Source organism: Pseudorasbora parva, chromosome 5, assembly GCF_024679245.1.
Source record: "Pseudorasbora parva isolate DD20220531a chromosome 5, ASM2467924v1, whole genome shotgun sequence".
NCBI classification, from domain to species: Eukaryota; Metazoa; Chordata; class Actinopteri; order Cypriniformes; family Gobionidae; genus Pseudorasbora; species Pseudorasbora parva.
In genome coordinates, this window is record NC_090176.1 from 34,516,821 (window position 1) to 34,541,893 (window position 25,073).

General features: G+C 37.5%; 2 protein-coding genes across 2 annotated transcripts in view; one reads left to right on the top strand and one right to left on the bottom strand.

Moving 5' to 3' along the window:
• clybl (citrate lyase beta like) overlaps positions 1-25,073 on the top strand; it is a 185,196-nt gene that overhangs the window by 58,774 nt on the left and 101,349 nt on the right. Inside the window, exon 3 of the mRNA XM_067443978.1 lies at positions 22,581-22,692. Within this exon, the coding sequence (XP_067300079.1) occupies positions 22,581-22,692 (112 nt within the window). The remainder of the gene's footprint in view (positions 1-22,580; positions 22,693-25,073) is intronic.
• Positions 20,117-22,228, bottom strand: si:ch211-184m13.4 (uncharacterized protein LOC798560 homolog). The gene is made up of 2 exons (XM_067445052.1): positions 22,205-22,228; positions 20,117-22,028 (listed from the first exon to the last, which is right to left on the bottom strand). The coding sequence occupies exon 2, from the start codon at positions 22,022-22,024 to the stop codon at positions 20,999-21,001; it is 1,026 nt and encodes a 341-aa protein (XP_067301153.1). The 5' UTR covers positions 22,025-22,028; positions 22,205-22,228; the 3' UTR covers positions 20,117-20,998.

The window sequence follows — 25,073 nt, forward strand, 5'->3', positions numbered from 1 at the left end:
CTTTCTGTATTATACAATACAGGAATGTGTACATGGTATTTTTTTTTTTTTTAAAGAATAGTTTTAAGTTTAAGTAAGGTTTTTCAATTATTTTAAGTAAAATAAAGATACAGTATTGCAATCAAAAAATAGTCTTTTTTCACCTTAACTTCTTAATGTTCCTGTGGCTTAAGAATAGAATAGCAAAAAAACAAACCGAACCGAAAACTCTGGTTAAAAACCGAGGTATGTATTGAACCGTGGACTAATTGTATTGTTGCATCCCCCTAATACATACTGATTTCACCCTGTGCTACAAGATACACCCATCATGCAGCACTTCTGTCAGAAGTCGATTCAAAATTGAGCTTGCGCATATATAATGTGCGTGCCTGGTGTGAGATACCTGAGGCGCTGAGCGCCACTGAGCTTTGCGTCCATTGTGCGACCCCCTTAAGAGCCAGTTCTTCAGGTAAAGAACCTTTATTTTCGTTGGTGTGACGGTGATACAGCAGTGTTCGAGTCCTCTCTGAAAGCTACTATAGCACATTCTCTCTCATAGTTACCACAGTCTTTTCCCCTGTGTGCTTCAACCCGAAGAAGAGCAGTTCTCTAAAAGAGCTATATATGAGTGTGAGTTTGTTGTCTATTTAAATATGACATTCCACCCATGTGTTTCTTGATGCGGTCGTTAACTGTCCTCATTGATGGCCACGATCGCTGTCGCACATGTCTGGGCATAGCATGCCAAGATGGTGTTTGTGGGTGGTGAAGGGGGATTCTGAAATCCACTGCCGCTTCAATATACCTGTATATATTTATATCCTAATTAACTTCATAATCAAAACCTTAATCAATATTTGCCTTCCTATATTATTATAATGATTCTATTCAGTTATGATTTGGATTTTAGTTTCTTGTTTTCTAAAGTGTATATTTGGTCTCTGAGGAGTGACTGAGGGTCTGGCCTAGAGTTGTGTGATGTGTCACTAAACACTGGCAACAAGGTCATGTGTTTGGATTTTTGAGGTATCACACACCCCTAACATGTCAGGAGTGCAGTAACAGGGTTTGCTCACTTAACCCGGCTTCCAGATATGAAATATGGATTTGTCTTTTATTTAATTTATTATATTTTATTCCTTTTATATTTCCTTTTACTGAAACACTAAAGACTCAAGATGAATATTTCCTGTACTATTGTGTGTCCCTCTCACTGAAAGAAAGCACATGTTATCAGTATGTTTTGGTAAGAACTAGTTAGAACTGGAAATTAATCCTTGGAGTGAGATGAATATCTCAATATCTGTGAGATGTGAGTATGTGTGAGTATGTGTGAGTATCAATATCTGTGAGATGTGAGGAGTAAGATGAATATCTGTGTATCTGTGTATGTGCGCAATATTCTATGTTACAGATCAGAATGGTGTACAATGGGCACCCTAAGACATGGGTGGACTTGTTGTTCTGGGTAAGCTGGTGCCTGCTCCAGCTCTGGAAGGTCACTACGGGCCTAATTCTGGGGTGAAAGCGTCAACAAGTGACACGTCAGTGGACTGTGGAAATCAGATTAACTGACATGAGTGGAAATTTACCATGACTGTGCATTGTCTCTGAGCCAATCAGAACCATCCACATTGCAGTAATGACGTGGATAAGACCTTGAAAACAGTATAACTGTTGGGACAATTGTATGTACGATAGGGTGAGGCAACGAGACGGTGAGAGAGGGAGGCCTACGAACTCCTTGTGAGACTTGAAGCCGGCTTCTGCTTTTGCAACTGCAAACTATTCTAAGTAAATTTTTCTTTTAATTAATTGCAATCCTGACTCTGTCTTCATTTCTTCACTACTGGTCCTGGGTCATAAGCTGTTAACCCCTAATAGTGGTTCATATTTTCACATGAGAACATGACCAAGTCAACCCGCCAGTCAACTGCTTTCTCCGGAAAGCTTGAGTCCTCTTTGCTCTTGGCCAGTTGACACTTGTATGTAAAAGCACAACACAATTGTTTTTTAGTAAACAACCTGAAGGGCACGTTCTTTCATGTATCGATCTTCCCTCGACACAGGCCATTTCTGTGCTTTGCTTTCGAGGGATGAGCATATGAGTACACAGTCCTGCCTTTCGGCCTGTCACTGTCTCGCCGCGCCTTCATGAAAGTCAGAAAAAAAGGCAAAGAAAAAAAAACATAGCACGGACAGGATTTGTCATGACAGAGCAGAAGCCAACAAGCGAGAAAATATCAAGTCACCATTGCGGTCCAGTTTGTGGAAACACTTTAGTAAAGACGGTGATGTTCTAAATAAGTCGCTCCCTGTTTATAGCACAGATATGTATACGTATACATATCTATGGTTTATAGTAGTAGCAGGTTCAGCCACTGCTCATTCAACCTGAAGAGATGTTGGTTGCACTTTATTTTTGATATTTATTATATTTGTATTATTTTTATGTTGAAAAACAACAGCAAAAGTAGAAGGTAAACCTACTGTTAATTAAACCTGAAGAGATGTTAGTTTCACTTTATTTTTGATATTAATATTGTAATATTTTTATTTGAATAAAACAAGCAGAAGTAGCAGTAGTAGTATGGTGGTTGCACTTACTGTACTTTTATTGAAAATGAGAGCAGAAAAGGTTAACTTCCTGTTAATTCAACCTAAACTGTTGGTTGAACTATTCAAATGAAATGTGAACACATTTGCCATTAATTGTTTACTTGTTTTATATCCATAATTAATTGATACCTTATTCCCTTAAAAGAAACAACAGGAATCTAGGAAACTTCATCTGCACGTTTTTATTTCAGTCACACTGATTTAAATTTTTGCCAAAAAAAGTTACTGAATTGATTTCAGGTCACTGAATCACTTCGGATCGTATCGTTCTAAATAAACCAATATCGTCCTTGCATCGTATGGTCAACCTCAAATCGTGATGCGAATCGAATCGTTTTCAAAACGAATCGTTACACCCCTAGTTGATAAGGTCAACCATCAGTCAAACGGTTATCGGTTAACATCCCTACTACTGATTACCCGACCTGGCTGTGTGCCCAAGGTGCCTACCATTAGGTAGGACTTGGTGAACCTGCAAGTGCTGCCCCTTGAGGAGGCAGACCATGAATGGGTCATGCGAAACGGCAGTGATTGACATTCTGTGTTAGCCCTGTCTCATCAGGTAAGACAGATCAGGAGGCTCACACAGGGCACTAGAAGGGGACATCAGTCATAGCGCTTTGTTAGGGATTCCTATTTGTTGGTCATCAATGTGGTGTCGAGAGTGACCGACAGCAGTAATGTCCCATCCTGCCATAACTGCTGTACCCAGGTCATCGACTTGACTCCTCAGCAAAAACCTAAAGTGCAACTCACCTGCTACTCCTAATATACAAGTGCTGCGTGGCGGAGCAGCTGGTGTAATCATTGCATACCAATGTGCATTGGCTCGTTTAGTTATACTCAAAGTAGATTGGCCTCTCCAGCGAGATTCCTTGTGTCACCGTTTTGGAGTTGGGGATGTGTCAGTGAAAAATCATGAATAAAATTATTATTATTATTATTGTTAAACTTTACAATAAAATTATCTACGGTGCAAGTGCAAAGTACAATAGAATAATAAAATTACTATTTTAGTTTACAAAACTAGTTTAGGTTACTTTAGTCTTCATAAATTGTATAAAAATCTTAACACCTAATGTGTAATTTCTTTATTCCTCATTTTGTAGGATTTTATTTTTGTAGAAAATGTATTCTATTTTTCTGACCAAAATGATTTGAATTCACCTGACATAATAATTATGACTCATAAATACAAACTTTCTGGGAGGACTTGAACACATCACAAGTCTAATCTGTCTCTTGTGTGTAGACAACTGTTATGTAGTTGTTATATTATACATTTTTGGTTGCAAGTAGGGTGCTAATGGTTTAACACAGTTTAACAATATTCTGGATCAGTACTTAAGCACAAGACTTGCTTTTAAATGACTACTTTACTGGGCGGTATACCGGTTCAAATACCGGTATTTATTTTTGTTATGATATCGATTTTAAAATGTTCGGAACGAGGTGCAGTTGTTTAAGAGTAGTCCCTTTCCACTGTTGCACTGTTGTGAAAGCACAGCCGAGATCGCCCACTAAAGCATCATTCACTTTTCCCTACGTTATCCACTAATATAGTTCACTTGAAGGAGTGAATGAAAACGAGTGTGTGAAGTCGGTCAGCCTCTGTGCGTACATCGGCTGTATACTCGTTATTTCAGTGCATTGTGAGATTAAATGCACTCAATAACGTCCACTATGGTCGCAGACATCACTACAAATGGCTGTCCTCTCAAATAATGTTTATAGAGAGCGTTTTCGGATTCAGCCCTTGATTCCAGCTAGGAATTCAAACTACACGTGGTGCGCACACGAGAACGGTTTCTGCTCGGAGCGTCATCATGACGCATGTCATTTGTTTCTTAAATGTATTGAAAATATCATTGACCTTTTAAATGTTTTTCCACATTTCGCCCTTGTTTTGGAAGTTTGTTGTTATATAGGGTTACATTTTTTTTTAAATGCTTCAGGTGCCCTCAACTCTGTTTTTTTTCTTTCTGAGGTCATATTTTAATATTCATGCATCTGTAATGAGTTTGTTGCAGGTTTTATTGGTTGTCTCCTCACAGCATCCTTTTGTGGGGTTTTGCAAACTTTGTATTCAATCAATCAATCAATCAACTTTATTTATATAGCGCTTTTACAATCACGACTGTGTCAAAGCAGCTTCACAGTGTCAAACAGGATAATATTGCATCAAAATTAGATTTGGCTGTACAGTCGTTCTGGAGAAAACAGTGATGTTATCAGCTTATTTTAATTTATCATATAGCGACAATGTTGGCAGATCTGTATTATAGTTTATAGAATTAATTAATTAACCTAATTCATAAATTGTATCTGTATAACTAGTTGAATAACTTTGATCATAATTTTAGTGTCCCTAACTGAGCAAGCCAAAAGCGACAGTTTGGTATTAACTCTAGTGTGGAATTTTTCTACAATATTCACTCATGACAGTAACATAGAACATAGTCAATCTGCTGCAGTATTTCCTCTCTCAATCAGTAGAAAGTGTGGTTAACACCTAAAAATAACTGTCATATACCGCAAAACCGATATAATTTAGAAAAATACCGATATATATATTTTTGGTCATACCGCCCAGCACTACTTTATAAAAGTTTCAACAGAAAATCACAATTCTTTAAAGAAGGCTATATTTTGTTAACAGAAAACATAGCAACAAGTTTCAAATAGAACAATTTATAAATAATACTCTTCAGTATTTATTTACACATCATAATTACATTCCATATTAAATAAGAAAATAAGAATAATTTAAAGGGAAAAAGCTCAAATGTTAAATTAAAATGCTGTCCTTCATGTTGTTACAAACTCATAAGATTTTATTTTATTTTTTATCTTCAAAGCACAAATATATTTTAGTGAAATCTGAGAATTTCTTTTGTCCCTCCATTGAAAGTCTATTCATCCAAAAATCTGACTGTTAGTAAAATAAATCCATATGAATCGAGTCTTAAATCCAAGTCTTCTGATCGCTTTAGCCTATATGATGCACACTCAAATCAAGTTAGTTCAGACAGGCCATGTAGTCCGCTATTAGTTGACAACCTGATCCTATGCACTTAATTGGCAACTCTCAAACAAAGGCTCCTTACTTAAGTGCAGCATAAGTTCCTTCTGCCTGCTTGGCTGCTTCACAGGCAGTGTACTGTTCTCTCTACATGTTCGCTTTCTTGCGTGAATATAAATAAACAGCAAGCCAAACTCTGTTTAAGAGCCAGGATAAGAGTGTCCTCATTGGTTCATTGGCTCATCTTGAACACGTCAGTCAAGCATGGTCAGTTGATCTATTCATAGGTTGAGTTACCATTTTGGGAAAGAAGCTATATTATATATTGTTGAAGGAACATAAATCAGGAGTTGTCTCTTGAGGAAAGACTCTGCTTTGTTGATTTGAATAAAGACTTTCTGAAATCAAAAGGTCTTTGGAAAGTGAATTTAAAAAAAATATTTTTATACAAATGACAAGAAGAGAATTTTTAACATAATCTCAATTTGTTTCCATTAATGAACCTTTTAAGATTTTAACAAAAAAGGGATAGTTGTTTAAAATGCAATGCATGTGCATAATGTTGGCAAAGATAACATTGCAACACATCAGCAGGAAGTTAGAATTTGTGGTAAGGAGGTTCTTGCTGAGTTCACACAATTGGGTGTTGGTTTAGCTAGAGAATGAAAAACATGATTACCATAGTATCCAGTGGCATTTTACCTTTTTGTGCAAAAACAGAGAACAGATATTTCGGGTTCATTTATGGATGTCCTGCAAGATAAATTTGATGGTTAATGCCAGTGTTGTTGGAAATCTATATATTAAAAATTGTTATTCATTTATTTTGAAAAACCTACATTTTACTGAAATGAGTTTTGCTATTTATATTTGAGAAAGGTTGGCGAAGGTATTGGCTATGTGAGGTTTTTGTTTTTAATTTTATTTCCAGCATTTCCATTTGTTTGTTATGGGTTATTGTGGGTGTCATGGCACTGGATTCCCTCGTTATTTTAGCACATACATTCAGGAAATGAGTGTTTCTGATAACTTTGTTTTGTTTTGGTTGCTTCCTGTCAAATAGGCTAGTAGGTACGATTCTGATTCCTCATGAAGAGAGTTTCCCCACCTCAGTCTTGAGCTGTATTCAGAAAAGCATACTACTGGCATACTGAAAGCTATTTCTGGCATGGTTCCTCCTTTTGGTCTCTTCTTAGAGGATGATCTTAATATCTAATATCTTAATATCTAAGGTTATAAAGCTCTGTAAAGCTGCTTTGGAACAAAATGTATCGTGAATAGCAATTCACAAATACATTTTAATATCTTGATATGTAAATAAATTGAAAATTATTTTGCTTTCCCTGAGCATATAATAGATAAATCAACTGATCATGAAAAACTGTTGACGATTGTATTTTAGAAGTGATATGCAACCTTTTGGCCTTCATCTTGAGCCATTCAAGAGAAATCAGAGATGCAACTAGTGATATAATGTAGTTTATTAATAAGATATTGCAAATAAATTAACTGTTAATAAATATATTTACTTTTCTTGAACATTATTATAAATAGGCTATAATAATAATAGTAGTAATAACAATAATAATAATAACATTATTTAAGTTTTAATTCGTTAAGTTTATTTGACTAATAACATGTTGTCATCATCATGTTCACACAGGTGATCACTGATCAAAGACCCTAGTTATATTTCTCCTGGTGTTTTTCAGTCAGTAAAAAGATCTAATTTTAGCCGAGACCTAATTGTCTACCGCCTGTTAGTGGCTGCGTCTGAAATCAAATACTTTCTTGAGTAGGTCATTATTTTAAAACAAGTAATTACATCTATAATTAATAATCTTTGTGCCTTGTTAATATTTATATAAAATACACAGTCTCACAGTCTCAAATTACATCTATTTTATTACAAAATTCAATGAATCTGGTGCAGCTCAGTTCAAGAAAAGCGGCAGCACGGACCACATTTCAGGGTGCATGTCCGGAACAAGTGATTTTTTTGAAGGGATAAGTGAAAGATTTTTACTTGCCTGACAGGACAAGTAGTTCATTAAAATGTCAAAAACAAAACAAAAATATTTAGAAAATCACCAAAATGCAAGAATGATTCTGCATTCATTTAGTGTAAGTGGCGATTGATAGTAATAATACATAATGTAGTATAATGAGCTGACGGTAAGGTTGCGCTGTTGATGATGCTCGCGCAACCTCATGAGGAGAAATAGAAACAAATGAGCGCCGCTCACCGAGAAACACCGTAACATACTGCGGTAAAATATTTTTATATTTATAACAACATATTACACAGTTAAACAATTTTCCTGAATTCCATCGGTCGTGTAGCCAGCGTTGAAGCGGTCTCATATAGAGCAACCCGAGCGGCGTGACCGCAGCTATGGGTGCCATATGCCCAAGGACCCTCTGAAATTGTTTAAGTGGGAATCGCTGTCCTGCGTTTGAACGAATTCAAGCAGTTCAACACCGACTGGACGCATTCCTCGGTGAAGCGCTCTGTCAGGGCGACCGAATCCAGCTCCATACCGAGAAAAGAGATCCTCTGCGTTGGGCAGAGTTTGCTCTTCTCCCAGTTGACCCGAAGCCCCAACTGGCTGAGGTGCTTGAGCACCATGTCCCTGTGTTCTCAACTGCTCTCGAGACTGAGCTAGAGTCAGCCAGTCATCGAGGTAGATGAGAATGCGAACACCACGCTCTCTCAAGGGAGCAATGGCCGCCTCCGCGACTTTCGTGAAGACATGGGGCGACAGGGAGAGTGGTGGGACAGATGTAAATGTCACAGGGGAGCCCCCCCGGCCCTCCTCCGGGGGAAGGAAGTGGTGCTGCTGCCACTTCCTTTCGAGCAGGATCCTCCATCTCTAGGTGGCCCGTCTCAGGGTCTCTTACGACGACGCTTGCCACCTGGCTTGGCAGCGGCCTGCACGGGCTGGACGTCCTTCCCGCGGAAGGCCGGATGGCGCGGCCGACGGGATCCTCTAGAAGCATCACCGGTTGCGGCAATTGTGAGGGATTAGGGTCCTGTGGAGGCTCACTCGACGGGTTTGCCCTAACCATGATCCTCAGGTCACCCCGGCCATCCGTCAAAGTAGGTCAGGAATAGACCTAAATCGAGCTAGCTTCCCGAAGGTAGGCGAGTCTCGACATAAGCGCCGAGATAGTCATGTTCCCGCAGTGAGAACATGAGCTATCCACAAATGCCGCCTCAGGGTGCTCTAAGCCCAGGCACGTGATACAGCGCTTGTGACCATCAGCGGGTGACAGGGAACGACCGCATCCAGAAACACTCGGGTGGAAAGACATCCTGAAAAGGACGGCACGTCACCCGTGTAGCTCTTTTTGTGAGGAAAATTTGCTCTTTTAGTGCTGAAGCACCCAGGGATCGACCTCGGCAGAATAACAGGATTTGTGTGCTGCCTGTTTCTGCTCTCACCAGAAAAGGAACACACCCACCGAACCAACTGTGTGTGGTGTGTGTGTGTGTAGTGCAATTTGCTCAGTTTCTCAGTTTGCCGTGAAAACAGCAGCTCACTCAGCAGCAGTGAGATTGCGGTCGCGCTGTCTTGTGCTGTCTGGCCAACATGAGCAATTTCCCCCGGCAAATGCTTTCTTTCTCTCTCTCTTGCAGATAGAAGGCAGTCAGATGCTTCATCAACGCCGTTCGGCTCCAAAGTGAATGACAACAGTGCGTGTCGATCACTTCCGCTTTATACCCGCGCAGCGGGGCGTGGTGCGATATGCAAAGCATGCACGCCAATGTTCATTGGCCCGTTTTCTATATCTCGAAGCTGATAGGGGCTCCCAGAAGTGATCCCAATTCGCCGGTGTGACGTACAGCGTAGTGACCGACTGAAAGGGAACCTAAATAAATACCCTAATTGTGTAATATTTTCAATATCGATAAAACACATTTTTTCAAACATATTATTTGTGTCACGTCTGTGTTTGATTGGCATGTGCTGTGCCGCTGAATGTTTTGTAATATGTCACAAACTGCTTTTTTCCAGGCTTGGTTGTGTTTATGGGGCACAGTATAATATGTCTTAATACTTTTTTTTACGCAGTATTTGTCTTATATTTTACCTTTATTCCACACCGCTGTCTCCACTTTCCTTTGAACGGCTTGTTTGCTTCATGCTTCTATGAAGCCCATCCCTCCGAAAAAGGCAATGGTCTTGAAGTTTCAGCCCTGTAACTTTGCAGATACTGTTTATGCTCAAGCAGCAACATTACACACTAACTAAAGTAAAAAAAAAAAAAGTGAAATCGCATGCAACCACCCCTTTAATATTTTTTTAAAATAATTTTATCAAATTATGTAGCTATAATAATGTTGTAAACATCACTTCAGTGATGTAATAAATCATAAGTTTGACAGCATAAAGCAAATTGTTATGCAATTGGCACATGACGCAATCCTTTGGCACATCATGTTTTAGTGGCACATGCCAGTTGACCAGTGTCACTAAAACTGATATCTCTTTATTTTGTGGCAGCTCCAGTAGTGACACCTGCAGCTGTCTGCCTGAGCAGGGCTCGACATTAACGCTTTTCCGGGACAACTGGATTTTTTGAAGGGACAAGTGAAAAATAATTTTACTTGCCTGACCATAGACCGTAAAAAAATATGGACGACTCGACATCATCCGTTTCCGCTTGGCAGATTTGAAGCTTTTAGGCGGCCTGCACGGCGCGGACATCTTGGGACCGAGTCTGCGCAGTAGCGATTTCGGGACCGGAGTTGCGCAGTAGAGCGCAGGAAGTAGAGCAGGAAGTACAGTCGCGATATCAAAAGCCCGCCCACACTCTCGCAGATGCAGAACAATTAATAATGTTGGTGTGAAATAAACAGTTATGGAAATGTAGAAATTAAAGCCAAAGGTCCAATCTGCTCCCAAAAATTTCGAAAAAAGTCCGTTAGTGCCTCAGTGACAACTTCACTCAGAGAAGCCGTCAGTCTCAGCTGTCAATCATGACGTCACACCTTCCGTTTTTATAGCATCAAATAACTAACTCAAACTAAACTTATTTTTAAAACGAACACCTGAAATGAAATAATCGTGATGATAACTGCCTTCAGTGACATAAACTAACTTTGGAGAAAAAATATTTGAAGTGTAATTTTATTATTTAGTTTGCCTCGCGTCCATTAGAGAACACAGAGGGGCGGCTATACTGGGACCGGTCACCGGGGGGGCGATCGAGGCGCGAAAGCTTCAGTAAATGAAAGGGAGACTGCAGGCTTGTGCCTGACGGACAAGAGCCTGTTTAAAATTCCAATAACAAAAAAATAACTAACGAATCACCAAAATGCAAGAATGATTCTGCATTAATTTAGTGTAAGTGGTGATTTGATAGTGGATATGGATAATATGTAATGAGCTGACGGTAACAACACGCTGTTGACGCTTGAGGAGAAATCAAAACAAACAAGCTCTCACACAGAGAAACTGCGATAAACATTAAAAATGTAGAACCATAACGCATCTCACAGCAACAGTGCATTACTGAATGATTAATTGTTTGAATGAAGCACAATTTTTACTCGGACAAGTTAATGACCGATTTACTTGCCCGAAGGACACGCACAAAAATGGATAATACCATACTTTTTTTTAAAAAAGATATTAAAGCTATGTTTGTTTACATTTTAAAATGCACTGAGCACTTTTTTGCAATTGTTTAAATCAAAGAAGATTGCTATAGTAGCTTGGTATATAATATTTTTAGCCTAACAGTAGCTTAACAAATTACAATATATATATATATATATATATATATATATATATATATATATATATATATATATATATATATATATATATATATATATATATATATATATATATATATATATATATATATATTGTATAAGATATATATCTTAAGACCAGGGGATTCATTGCAAGTTTTACACATTTCGCACTAGTGGCTCATAACCGGGTTGTAAGCGCTGATTCAAAATGCCAAAAGAAGAAACAGGAGACAAAAAATAGAGAGTAGGCAATTTATTGAAAACTGCATTTAAACTGAAACAGGCCGTTCATCAGCTGATCAAAAGTTTAAGACCATAGCCCAAAAATAAAGGCACAACAGTACTAAAAGTGTCAAAAAAGGACTCAGTAGTGAGTAGCCCAACCGTTCTTGTTGATCACTTCAACAACTCCTGTTGTCCTGCTTGATGTGACTGTTTCCAGGAGGCTGGTGGGAACGTTGCTCCATGTGGTGAAGATGGCTTCACGAAGGGCATCCACAGTCTGGAATTGACGTCCATTTTTGTAAACTTCCCTTGCCATCCATCCCCAAATGTTCACAATGGGATTTAGATCAGGGGAACACGCAGGATGGTCCAAAAGAGCAACGTTATTCTCCTGGAAGAAGTCCTTCGTCAGACGGGCTTTGTGAATTGCAGCGTTGTCCTGTTGAAAGACCCAGTCATTACCGCACATACGGGGGCCCTCGGTCAAGAGGGATGCCCGCTGCAACAGATCCACATGGCCAGTCACCGTTTGACGCCCCTGCACACCCTGAAGCTCCATTTTCCCATTGAAGGAAAAAGCACCCAGATCATGATGGAGCCTCCTCCACTGTGCCGTGTAGAAAACATCTCAGGTGGAATCTCCTTGTCATACCAGTTACGTTGGAAGGCATCAGGACCGTACAGGTTAAATTTTTTCTTGTCAGAGAATAAAACTTTCTTCCACTTTTCAATGTCCCATGTTTGGTTCTCCCTGGCAAATTCTAAACGGGCAAGTTTGTGTCGTGGGAGGAGACTTTAGCAGATGACAGCTTATGGTTATTGGGCTGCAGTCAGCATCAGTAAGGGCCTTAATTTGGGTTGAGGATCGACCTGTGTCTTCACGGAAAGCCCGTCGGATCCTGTTGCTCAGTGCAGGTGAAATCTTTTTGGGTCTACCCCTTTTTGTCCAATAACTCTCAGGATTTTTTTAAGAAATGTAAAATGACTGTCTTAATGCGTCCAACCTCAGCAGTGATGGCGCTGCGAAAGGCCTTGCTTGTGCAGCTCAACAATTCTACCACATTCAAAGAGAGAAAGCCTTTTTGCCGTTGCCATCAGGAGATCTTGACAGTATGACAGCTTGAAGGACAATCCCATGAAAGCCATATTTTTGTGCGGATTTGACCTTTTTATGGCTATGGTCTTAAACTTTTGATCAGCTGATGAATGGCCTGTTTGAGTTTAAATGCAGTTTTCAATAAATTGCCTACTCTCTATTTTTTGTCTCTTGCTCCTGTTTCTTCTTTTGGCAAGATTTTGATTTTGAATCAGCACTTACAACCCGATTATGATCCACAAGTGTGAAATGTGTAAAACTTGCAATGAATCCCCTGGTCTAAAGAATTTGTTCAGGAGTGTAAATATTATATATATATATATATATATATATATATATATATATATATATATATATATATATATATATATATATATATATATATATATATATATATATATATATATAATATGGCAAGGCAAGGCAAGGCAAGGCAAGGCAAGGCAAGTTTATGTGTATAGCACATTTCATACCCAATGGCAATTCAAAGTGCTTTACATAGAAATTAATTAAAACAGTGGTAACAAATGCATGAGAAAAAAAGAATACCATATGGACGAATAAAAAATTAAAAACAAGCATAGTTAAATCAGTCGTAAAGATATAGTAATTTAAAAAAAAAAAATAATAATAATAAAATAAAAAAATAAAAAAAATAAGATAAAATAAAATGGTCAGATCCACAATAATGGTCTGATATAAAAATAAATATTCTTCAGTTTATATATGTTTATATATATATATATATATATATATATATATATATATATATATATATATATATATATATATATATATATATATATATATATATATATATATATATATATATATATATATATATTTATTTTTTTACACTCACTTACACTGACACCTACTGGCATGTGTCCATGCAGCATCACACAAAAATAAAGGTTTACAGTAACAGACACAACTAATGCATTACTGATTTTTAGTGACCCATTATAGATTTATTTTTTGTCTTTCCTAATGGGCACATATTACAATTGTGACATATTACAAAACATTAATATGTAGAATTCACCACTGATTTCTTTTTCCGGTTTGCTAGAGGGGCTGAGAAGAGTGTGCTATCAATATACAGTATGAGAGAGGCGAAATAAAAACTATCACTTGCGCCTCGTGGAGTTTGTTTTGACACGTGACATGAGTGTCACGATCAAAACAAAGGAAACTGGTGCGAGGACTCAGATGCAGATAAATTAAGATTTATTTATAAAAATAAACATAAATACAAAACAACAACCCACGAGGGTGAAAAACACAAGAAGCAAAGGGGACAAATCAAGCAGGGAATGAGAGAACACAGGTGGGGCAAATGATACCAATAATGAGATAACAAGGGGGAAGGGATCAAACAATGACAGGAGCACATAGCCACAATAACAAAACCCACATGTGCACACAAGACAAGACAGGCATATGACAATGAGGATGTGTGGTGAGCAGGATAATTCAAAATGGACTTAAAACAGACAACAAAATGGTATTTTGTACACTGTATACAGTACAATGTTTTCATAGCTATACAGTAATTAGTTTGTTGACTAGATGCTGCATTAGTGGAGAACAGCTTGTTGTCGAGGCTGAGAGGATGCTATCATTACCTCAGGCGGTTAAGATAATGTGACAAATGTTTAATGTCATGGTTGTTATCATCAATTTGCATAAGTTTATATCCAGTTGTTAGCTTTTATGCATTTGTTATACAGCGAAGTAGCATATTTAAAGCTATGGAGACGAGAAAGCAAACTGTATCTTCATGCAGCCGACAGAAACAAACAAATAAGCATTTGATTTCAGTTCTCTTTTTTTGTGGTATTTAACACTTTAAAACATATTTTGATAAGATAATCGTCGAGTGTTCTTAAATAGAAGCAAATAATGTGTGAAAGTAGATAATACGCAATGTGTCTAATTTCAATGCTTTGGCCTTCATGTATATTTAAAGATGGCCATATTTAAGTGTTTGGATTTATATGAAAGGGTAACACTTTACAATAAGAGTCCATCTGTAACATTAATGAAAGTATTGTTCATTGTTAATTTCAACATATAATGCATTTTAACATCTTAAAGTTGGCTGTTATGGTTAATGCACTATGAATTAACATAATTGATCAAGGTATAATTTATATTTTTTATATTTAAACATTTTGCCGTGTTTTAAAAAATATATATTATTCAACAAAAACAAAATGGAAGAAACTGAGTTAAAACTGAACACAATTTCGCTAAACAAACAAAAAACTTTTTAAAACTTTTGCATTTTACATTTACTTCAATACTTAATTCAATACATATATATATATATATATATATATATATATATATATATATATATATATATATATATATATATACAGTCTTGTTCAAAATAATAGCAGTACAATGTGACTAACCAGAATATATAGTATATTTTATATTTTTAGTATATTTTTTATTGCTACTTGGCAAACAAGTTACCAGTAGGTTCAGTAGATTGTCAGAAAACAAATGAGACCCAGCATTCATGATATGCACGCTCTTAAGGCTGTGCAATTGGGCAATTAGTTGAAAGGGGTGTGTTCAAAAAAATAGTGTGTTCAAAAAAAAAAAATTTTCTGGGATTTAGCAATCCTGTGAATCACTAAACTAATATTTAGTTGTATGACCACAGTTTTTTAAAACTGCTTGACATCTGTGTGGCATGGAGTCAACCAACTTGTGGCACCTCTCAGCTGTTATTCCACTCCATGATTCTTTCACAACATTCCACAATTCATTCACATTTTTTGGTTTTGCTTCAGAAACATCATTTTTGATATCACCCCACAAGTTCTCAATTGGATTAAGGTCTGGAGATTGGGCTGGCCACTCTATAACATTCATTTTGTTGGTTTGGAACCAAGACTTTGCCCGTTTACTAGTGTGTTTTGGGTCATTGTCTTGTTGAAACAACCGTTTCAAGGGCATGTCCTCTTCAGCATAGGGCAACATGACCTCTTCAAGTATTTTAACATATGCAAACTGATCCATGATCCCTGGTATGCGATAAATAGGCCCAACACCATAGTAGGAGAAACATGCCCATATCATGATGCTTGCACCTCCATGCTTCACTGTCTTCACTGTGTACTGTGGCTTGAATTCAGAGTTTGGGGGTAGTCTCACAAACTGCCTGTGGCCCTTGGACCCAAAAAGAACAATTTTACTCTCATCAGTCCACAAAATGTTCCTCCATTTCTCTTTAGGCCAGTTGATGTGTTCTTTGGCAAATTGTAACCTCTTCTGCACATGCCTTTTTTTTAACAGAGGGACTTTGCGGGGGATTCTTGAAAATAGATTAGCTTCACACAGACGTCTTCTAACTGTCACAGTACTTACAGGTAACTCCAGACTGTCTTTGATCATCCTGGAGGTGATCATTGGCTGAGCCTTTGTCATTCTGGTTATTCTTCTATCCATTTTGATGGTTGTCTTCCGTTTTCTTCCACGTCTCTCTGGTTTTGCTCTCCATTTTAAGGCATTGGAGATCATTTTAGCTGAACAGCCTATCATTTTTTGCACCTCTTTATAGGTTTTCCCCTCTCTAATCAACTTTTTAATCAAAGTACGCTGTTCTTCTGAACAATGTCTTGAACGACCCATTTTCCTCAGCTTTCAAATGCATGTTCAACAAGTGTTGGCTTCATCCTTAAATAGGGGCCACCTGATTCACACCTGTTTCTTCACAAAATTGATGACCTCAGTGATTCAATGCCACACTGCTATTTTTTTGAACACACCCCTTTCAACTAATTCAACTAATTGCCCAATTGCACAGCCTTAAGAGCGTGCGTATCATGAATGCTGGGCCTCATTTGTTTTCTGAGAATCTACTGAACCTACTGGTAACTTGTTTGTCACGTAACAATAAAAAAATATACGAAAAACCTTGATTATTCTGGTTAGTCACATTGTACTGCTATTATTTTGAACAATACTGTATATATATATATATATATATATATATATATATATATATATATATACATACACAGTGCCCTCCACAATTATTGGCACCCCTGTTTAATATGTGGTCGTGGACTTCTAAAAATCCTCCCTTTTTTAAAACAACATAGAACCCAAATGCAGAGAGAAAAATCCAACTTTTCATTTAAGCACATTACTTTGGTGGTAAAAAAAATCACACATTTAGGAATTTTTTTTTTTTTCTAAATATATGTTTCTGTAGTTGCTAAGGAAATTATCTAGGAAATCTAGGAAATTTTAATTAGTAATTCATGAGTTCCTGCTTCCCTGGGGTATAAATATGATGTGACACAGAGGCCTAATTCTCTTACCCATTTGTCAACATGGCAAAGACAAGAAAACACACCATTCAAGAAAGGCAGATGTGTGTCGACCTTCATAAGTCAGCAAATGGCTACAAGAAAATAGCCACTCGCCTTAACTTCCCCGTATCTATAGTCAGAGGAATCATTAAGAAATTTAAAACAACTAAACAGTGACAGACAAGGCTGGAAGAGGTCCCAAGTTTATCTTGCCACAACACTTAGTGAGGAAGATGGGTAAAAAAAACTTCAGAGAAGTAAAAAAAAAAGTCCTAAGCTCACTGTCACAGAATTGCATCAAAGAGTGGAATCTTGGGGTCACAAAGTCTCCAAAACAACCATCAGACGGTCTCTACATGCCAACAAGCTGTTTGGGAGGCATGTAAGGAAAAAGCCTTTTCTCACTAACACTCACAAGGGTAAACGTCTGGAGTTTGCTAAGCGGTACTGGGACTTCAACTGGGATCGTGTGCTTTGGTCAGATGAGACTAAGATTGAGCTTTTTGGCAACAGACACTCTAAGTGGGTCTGGCGTAAAACAAAAGATTAGTATGCCGAAAAGCACCTCATGCCTACCGTGAGGTATGGTGGAGGATCTGTGATGCTGTGTGCCTGTTTCTCTTCCAAAGGCCCTGGGAACCTCGTTAGGTTGCATGGCATTATGAATGCTTTGAACTACTAGGACATTTTAAATAAAAACCTGATGGCCTCTGCCAGAAAGCTGAAGATGGGTCGTCATCACCAGGATAATGATCCAAAACATGTGGCAAAATCTACACAAAAATGGTTCAGCAGTCACAAACTCAAGGCCCTCCCATGGCCATCTCATTACCCAGACCTCAACCCAATCGAAAACCTGTGGGGCGAGCTTAAGAAGAGAGTGCATAAGAGACGACCCAGGACACTATGATCTAAAAAGATTGTGCAAAGAAGAATAGTCAAAGATCCCTCTCTCTGTGTTCTCCAATCTTGTTAAATGTTATAGGAGAAGATTAAGTGATCTCTTGTTGGAAAAAGGGGGTGGAACAAAGTATTAACATCAGGGGTGCCAATAATTGTGGGACACATGATTTCAAGGTTTTTTTTTTTCTTCCAAATCTGTGATTTTTTTTTTTACCACCAAAGTAATGTACTTAAACGAAAGGTAGGATTTAAAAAAAAAAATAGGAGAATTTTTTGAAGTCCACGACCACATCTTAAACAGGGGTGCCAATAAATGTGGAGGGCACTGTATGTATATATACACACTGTAAAAAAATATTGTTGTTTTTTGTTGGTTTAACTTAAAAAAGTAAGTAACCTGGTTGCCTTAAAATTTTGAGTTTATTGAAATAAAAAAAATGAGTTGATACAATGAAGGAAATTTGTTTAATAAACAGAAACTCAAAATATTATTGTATCTGAACCACATAAAAAATTTAATAAATCATGAAAATAGCACAATTTGGCATATTTCACTGCGTCATCAGATATAAAACACACACAATTCCCCAATATATCTCATAGTTAAGTATAATAAATTTCACATACTTTAAAACTTAACAGTCTAAACAGTGACTTTAACTTCTGTCAAAGTAATTTTCTGGTAAGATATCTATCCTTTGACTCAAGTATGGCTTTCAGGTACTTTATCCACCGTGATAATTTGTACCTGAAGTTTTCTGTTTAGTCACAAGGTGGCAGTAACTTTCCATTGTTGCATTGTTAGGATTGTGCAAAAATCAATGATGATATACTCAGTATGAGCATGACTGTATTTACACAGCTACATACAGTAGAGGGCCATTTATAAACACTATCTCTCTTAAGGTGTGCACTCTGATTTATGCCTCACAGCTCTTTGTGGAAAATCAAATCATTGCATGACAGTCTTGACATAATTTCATAATTATCTATGTTGTATGCTTTTCATGTACGTATAAAGTAAACTAAAGTTCACCAGACTGTGTTACCGGCTTAACTATAGATGAAAATAGGGTGAAAGCTGTCTTTAATGTAATATTTGGGTCTGTATAGAGACTGTTCACCCTTCAGGTTGTGGGTTTGTTTAAATCGCCTTTTTAAAAGTATAACAGTTGTAAACGTGCTCCAATAAATAGTGTATATATAGTATAAAAGTACAATATGCTACCTTATGGTCATCTTAAATGTGGAAATGGGGGAAGCACGATCATTTGAATATACTCCAGGCAGGGTTTCTACTGATACAAAGCCATATGCTAATCACTGAAGTTTTATCATTACAATTGCTTTATATTATACATACATTATATTCATGACATCAGGTTAACTTAAGGTTCTCTTAATGTTTGTTGCCAGGAGTGTACCATGTATTTTGGGAAAATAGATGGTTATGGTGTGTGGCGAAGGTGAGAAAATATTGTGTTATTGCCTCATTTCATGCTGTAGTCTATTTTAGTGCCTATTTTTTTATCATGGTTAAATTTAAGTAATACTCCTTGGGATATATATTCTCTACAAAGACAATTTTACCACCCACATTATGTGCCACCTACATCCTTGTGTTTTATAGGCTGCTACATGCTTGCCACATTCGCCGCATTTTTTTTATAGACACGTATCAGACCACCTGTAGCAGCTAAAAAAAGACACTTCATGTGTATGTGCTTATGTTGGTATCCTGTTCTGAACCAAGAAAAAGAACATTGCTGTTTAACACCTACATAAACCCATCAAACACATGCTGCCATGTTCTTTATCATCCCCGCTGCCTGCACAGAAAAGAGTAACGGTGAAGTCATCGCTGTTTCGCAGTAAAATTGTTTCAGTTGATTTTTTTCATATATAACCACAAAGAGCAAATCAAGTGCCTTGCAATTCCAAGAAACGCTGAGACGTGATTCTGACTTTAGATAAGTGTCTTCTTGTTGTGGTGTTCATAGTCTTGTTGTGCTTTCCCAGTGGCCATAACTAAAGGGCAAATCAGATCATAAAAAAACATGTATATTTCTTTCAATGTATCATTGGCAGTTAGATTTAAGTGATACAATACACAACTTCATGATGATTAACTTTTTTAATTTGTATTAAAAAATAGGTATAAACAAAGTTGTTTAGAGCTATTAGCTGCTACATAAGCATTCAATTCCCAAATGGAAAATGCCATTATAAGCATTGCTAAAAATGGTGCACACACACTGTGAGCATCTTTAAAGAAAAATGCAGTATTCACACAGCAACTTACAGAAATGTCAAATGGCAGATATTAACATACACCTACATCACTCATTCTTACTCAAATTTCCCTATGGTTTCTAGCCTCAACCTTTATGTGGGACTTTTCTACTTAATTAATTAATTACAATAAGTTCTCATTTGTTAACATAAGTTAATAATGCATTAACTAACATGAGCTAGCAATGAGCAATACCTTTGAGTCAGTATTTATTCATTTTGTTAATGTTAGTTAATAAAAAAATACAGTAATTCACTGTTTGTTCATGTTAGTTCACAGTGCATTAACTAATGCTAAGAAATACAACTTTTGATTTTAATAATGTCTTATGTTGAAATTAGCATTGACTAAGATTAATAAATGCAGTAGAAGTATTGATTATTCTTAGTTCTGGCTAACTAAAGTAGCTAACTAACCTTATTGTAAAGTGTCACAATGAATCTTCATTTCAGTTGATATCAGTAAAAAAGAGAATCCAACAGCACATTAATCAGTCACCCAAAAAATATAGTACACAAAAAAATTCATATTCAAATCCATACTGACCTCACAAAAATGTGCTAAATAACAAGAGTATGTCTTAATAAATTCACACAACAGTGGTAAAAAAAAACAAGTTGAGAAATTTGCAACAAAAAAGAAAGAAAGATAACTATTTATTAGATTACATCAATCCAACCACATTTTCACACGTATGCAGGCATTTCCTCTGCAGTTAAAACCATCCGATTTTACTTTTGTATTATATTGGTCCTCATGTGTTACTGCTGCTGTTCTCCTGCATGCTCTTGGAAGATGCCGAAATAGAAATGTAGCTCTTGAAAAGACTCATCACTCTCTTTTTGTATGTTTTGATGGCAAAAAAGTAAATTAAAGGGTCGAGGCAGCTGTTAAAGTTCATCATGGCAACGGTTACCTGCAGGGACATTTTCAAAGTCTTTAACTCCTCACAAGAGGGCTCATGGTACAGCCTTCTCACTGCAAACTGGATGATGTTGATGTGGTAGGGGCTGAAACACACCATGAAGCTCAGCAGAATGAGCAGGATCATATTTTTGGCCCTGCTGTTAGTTCCGGACTTGTTTGTCACTGGGTTTTCCTTGGCCGTTTTGTAGAGCTTGCAACTGACCCGGCTGTAACAGCACAGGATGAGTCCCAATGGCATGCAAAACCCAATGACACAAGCAATCAGAAGGAGGTATGCCATCTTGTGGCTATCAAAATTGAAGAACTCCATGCACGTTCGATGACCGGGTCTGGCTTCCAAGATGTTTCTGAAGAGCAGCGGGGACGTCTCAAGGAGAACCACCACCCACACCAGTGCGCAGATACCTCGCACAACCTTGGTTTTCCTGAGTCTTTGACAACGCTGACGGTGCAGCATGGCCAAGTAGCGATCCACACTGATGCAGGTCATGAAGGCGATGCTAGCATAGGTATTGCTGAAGAAGATCATGGCAGTCAGCCGGCACAAGTAATCTCCAAATGGCCAGTCAAAGCCTCTAATATAGTATATGATCCTGCCGGGCAGAGCCAGGGTAAAGAGGGTGTCGGAGATGGCCAGGTTGATCAGATATATTGTGGTGGAGTTCATCTTCTGCTTTTTCTGATTGGAGATCCAGAGGACCAGGCTGTTACCTCCCATGCTGATGACAAAAACCAGGCAGTAGAAAATGGGAAAGAGGATCCTAGCAGACTCCTTGTAGATGAAAACATCACAAGTTTGGTTTGTGCTGTCATTCATTGGAATTGTCTGAAGTTTTTCAGTCGAATCTGACATGTTCCTGAGACCGTTTTAAGGGAAATAAATATCAAAACATTTGCATGTGCTTAATGTTTAAAAATGTTCAATAAAATGAAATATTCATATATATATTGTTGTGCAAACTTTTGCACATATATCATATTGTGATCCAAAAGATTGCACATCAAAAAGGCATATTAAATATTGGATACTCACAGTAAGTTTGATTGCCTGTCTCTCTTTAAATTGGATGGTGATGTGACTGAGTTAGACTGAGTTGCTGAATTACTTCAATAGAAACCCACCCCCTTTAACCTGATTGGTTAAGATCTGTTGGGATTAAGTAAGGTATGTGTAACTCTTGGAGTGAATAGGAGGCTGATTAATTTTTTTTTGTCTGTTTAATGGCTATTTTGTTTTTTGTTTTACATTTTTTCAATTATATATTTTTATTAACACTATATAATATAAATATTGTTTGCCATTACCACGTTTAGAAATTCAAACTAAAATATACTTAATGTTCTAATAGTCATGTTCACTCTAGTCTTAAATGTCAATTTGTTTATTAATTTTCTTTTTCTTTTTCCAGTATTGACAGTCAAAGAGACCCCTGAGACACCTGCAATACCGCTAATACATCTCAGTACCACAAGCTCCTGTTTTTGCAGCGCTGACCCAGTTAACATGCCAAGTATGTTGAGGTACTTTTGCTGGGTCTCACAACATCCCTTTTCAAAAATAGAAGGATCAAATGTAACACACTACATGCACAGGGAGCACACACACTGCTCACTGCTTTAGAAGTACCAACAGACCTCACTTTAGGCATCAGTTTTTGGAAACAAGTTATGCATGGTTGTGCAACTTTGATTTAGTATGAAAACACAGGTAGTTTGCAGTACAGCAAGAAAAGTCAAACATCTGATAACATCTGTGGTTTATGACCGCACTATACCTCATCCTCATGTTCGATTTATGCAGCAGTTTCCCCAACCACTTGTTGATGAAAGTAGAAAAAAAGAAAGAAGAAAAAAGGCATTCATTTCACAATTCTACCAAACGTGATACACTGAGAGATTTTACTCAAAGATATCCCTGTGGTCTTGATCTTGCTGAGAGCCTGGCACATACATGCTTTTACATAATCTTTGAACATAACAGCAACTGTTGTGGAATGCAAAATAAGTTTGCATCATTATTATAGTTCATTCATCAGACTGTAGTTTTGGTAATAATTTGCAAAAATGTTTTTTTAATTTTGTTAATTTATACTTTTAAATTATTTGCTAAAATAGGTTAATCATAGAATAATGGCAAACGTCACATGAACAAACATGAAAATGGGTCTCATTGCATCCGCATATTCGATAAAGTCTTAATAGCTGTACCAACTGACAGTGATATAAATTGACTTTTAAGGTAATCAGCTAACCTATAGCTAATCCCTTTTATTGTTGCCATTTTAAATGTTAATGAAAAGAAGAAAAGAAAAAAACATCTACATATACATTAGACATCAGTTATGGTCATCTTTGCTTGTTCATTTGAAGGTATCTTGAAAAAATAATTTGTTCAGAAAATGTCATGTCAGGCCACCGACATAAACAATTTGCCACAAAGCCACAGACTGCATTCACACACTTCTGAGAAGATCTACCTAAGAACTGCTTCAATATGCAGAGATAAATCTGTGGCCTTTTTTACAAATGTTGTGTACGCACAAAAGAAGGAGTACGCCGCTTTCTACGCAGTAATTGGTATTTATAAAAAGCAAACTTGACTGGAAAATGTGCGGTCCTTCACGCAAGCTCTGACCCAGGCGTACGCACAAAAAAGGGTGAAATGAGAAATGGTGACACTGTCGACAGAAAAACTAAGTGAAAGTGTGTAAAAACTGTTGACCGTGTAAAACAAATGGCAAGCAAGTTGAAGACTTCACAAAGCATGAGAACATGAAAGTTCTAAAACTTCACAAAGCTAGTCTTACAATTAACAGCCTACACGAACACCCGTTTGATCGATCTGCAGTGTAAAACAAAAAAAAAAATAGAAAATACAACAGAAATCCAAACTAACACATATTTGCAAAAAGAAAAGTGAATGTGTTCTGCGATAATATTGCCATGTTATGCAATTCATCCTCATAAATGATATGGTTAACAGAACGCAAAAATGTACAAAACGTCTTGGTTACGTATTTAACCCTCGTTCCCTGAGGAGGAACGGAGACGTAAGGTCAGTGACTGATGAATAGGGGTTTCGCTTAGAAGCCAATCATCTTCGAGATCTTAGAAAACGCCCAATGGCTGTGCCAATGCCATTGCCAGGGTTGTTGTGGCAGTAGTAAGCGTACAACACAGGAGATGAGGGTTCAACACAGAATTTACTTCAAAAGGACGAAGAATGGTCACTACAGACGTGTACATTCGACACTAACACTCACATTCACATTCAGAATTGACACCAACAATAACCTACGAAGGACAGAACAGAGTGGGGAGTGTAAATACACAGATTGGATGAGGGAACTAATAAGACAAAGGTGGATATAAACTAATCATTGACAAACGAGCACAGGTGAAGACAGAACAGATCATAATTGTGACAGCCATAAGCTGTGTCTCATTTCGTTAAATTTTGAAGGCTGCATCCTCCGGAGGACACGTCCTGTACAGGATGCAGTATACGAAGTGTCCTCAATCAGAATTAAACGAGACGTCCTTTGTAGGACACACCAGAGATGCTCACAAGTCTCTGGGCTCGAGTCCAAGTCAAGTCTCAAGTCTCTGGCCTTGAGTCCAAGTCAAGTCTCAAGTCTCTGGGCTCGAGTCCAAGTCAAGTCTCAAGTCTCTGGGCTCGAGTCCAAGTCAAGTCTCAAGTCTCTGGGCTCGAGTCCAAGTCAAGTCTCAAGTCTCTGGGCTCGAGTCCAAGTCAAGTCTCAAGTCTCTGGGCTTGAGTCCAAGTCAAGTCTCTGGGCTCGAGTCCAAGTCAAGTCTCAAGTCTCTGGGCTCGAGTCCAAGTCAAGTCTCAAGTCTCTTTATTATAATAAGTCTCTTAAGTGTTGCATCACGTACGGCGACCC

Excerpts from the sequence above, each read along its gene's own strand:
- si:ch211-184m13.4 (XM_067445052.1), bottom strand. The coding sequence starts at position 22,024 with ATGTCAGATTCGACTGAAAAACTTCAGACAATTCCAATGAATGACAGC.